Genomic DNA, 1343 nt, shown 5'->3' with positions numbered 1-1343 from the left:
CAAATCATTTGTTAACATGGTATCATCCTTTTCGATCTAGCCCTAGGGTCCGCCGCCGCCGCACCCCACCACCGCACCGCGCCACCGCGCCCCTCCCCTCCTACCCTGCACAGCCGCCGCCCGTGCGTAGCTTCCGCCCCGCTAGCCAGCCGCTGCCGCTACTTTTTCCTCTATGCTGCCGCGGCCTCGCTAGCCAGCCGCCGCGCTGACTTTTCTTCACGTAGCTAGCCAGCACGTCCGCCTCTCACTCGCCTCTTGTCGCGCCCGCGTAGCCGCCTGGCTTGCCTGCCGCCGCGATCTTCCACCCGCGCCGCAGCTTCTTTCAGCCGCCGCGCCCGACACCACTGCCACCTCCCCCACAAAACCCTAGCTGCTACCCCGCGCCCGCACGCCGCCGTCATGTCGTGGCCGTCCTCCCCCGGCTCCTCCACCACCCACTCGTCCAACCCGTTCGCTGGTCCCGAACCCTCCGCCGCCGCCATTCGTGACCTCAATATTGAGGCCCGGGTCCCTATCCGTCTCGACAGCTCCAGCACGTTGTACTACGCGTGGAAGACCTACTTCAACCTCGTCTTCCGCGAGTACTATCTCACCGAGCACATCGACGGTTCCGTGGACAGCGCGTACATGCGCGGCGACCCGGAGTGGTCCGCCATTGAGGCCACGCTCATCCGTTGGTTCTACCAGACGGTCTCGAAGGACATCTTCCACACGGTTGTCACTGAGGACGACGATGCCTACATTGTGTGGGCCAAGATCAACGCGGTCTTCACCGACAACAAACTTCAGTGCCTTGTTTTCTTGCAGCAGGAGTTCTTCGGCTGTCACCAGGAGAACTCCACCATTGACGAGTACTGCATGAGGCTCAAGATGCTCGCTGAGGAGCTTCATGACATCGTCGCTAAGGTCTCTGACGACCTCATGCTGAGCACCCTCACCGCCGGTCTTAATGAGGACTTCGGCAACGCGGCGTCCAACCTCACCCTGCTGCTGCAACCCACTTTCCAGCGCATCGTCGCGTACCTCAAACTTGAGGAGCGCCGGATGACGAAGCTGAAGCAACGGGTCTAGCACACCGCTCTTGCCGCCGGTACCACCCGTGGCGGCCTTGCTCCTCTGGCCGCCCCCGCCAGCCCATGCCGCCAGCACCCGCCGGCTACTACCCACTGCCGCCCGTTCCGTCTGTGCCCCTGATAATCCCCAAGTGCAGGGAATCATCGTAGCAATTTCCAAAGGTGGAAGTGATAAGTATGGAGTGTCGAACCCACAAGGAGCTAAAGGTAAGATAGTCCTTGGACATTATCAATGATGTGTATCAGCAAGTACGTGCCTTGTTTGTGGGA

The 1343-nt window shown here is 61.3% G+C and overlaps 1 protein-coding gene across 1 annotated transcript; it reads left to right on the top strand.

Moving 5' to 3' along the window:
- Positions 1 to 399: 399 nt before the first annotated feature.
- LOC141022599 (uncharacterized) lies at positions 400 to 1071 on the top strand. Its single transcript, XM_073498863.1, has one exon. The coding sequence runs from the start codon at positions 400 to 402 to the stop codon at positions 1069 to 1071; it is 672 nt and encodes a 223-aa protein (XP_073354964.1).
- The last annotated feature ends 272 nt before the right edge of the window (positions 1072 to 1343 follow it).

The sequence above is a fragment of the Aegilops tauschii genome, chromosome 5 (assembly GCF_002575655.3).
Source record: "Aegilops tauschii subsp. strangulata cultivar AL8/78 chromosome 5, Aet v6.0, whole genome shotgun sequence".
NCBI lineage: Eukaryota > Viridiplantae > Streptophyta > Magnoliopsida > Poales > Poaceae > Aegilops > Aegilops tauschii.
Note: the sequence above shows the minus strand (reverse complement) of the source record. Positions and strands in the feature narration are given on the sequence as shown.

Bases quoted from the DNA above. Each gene is read 5' to 3' on its own strand.
- LOC141022599 (XM_073498863.1), top strand. From the start codon at position 400: ATGTCGTGGCCGTCCTCCCCCGGCTCCTCCACCACCCACTCGTCCAAC.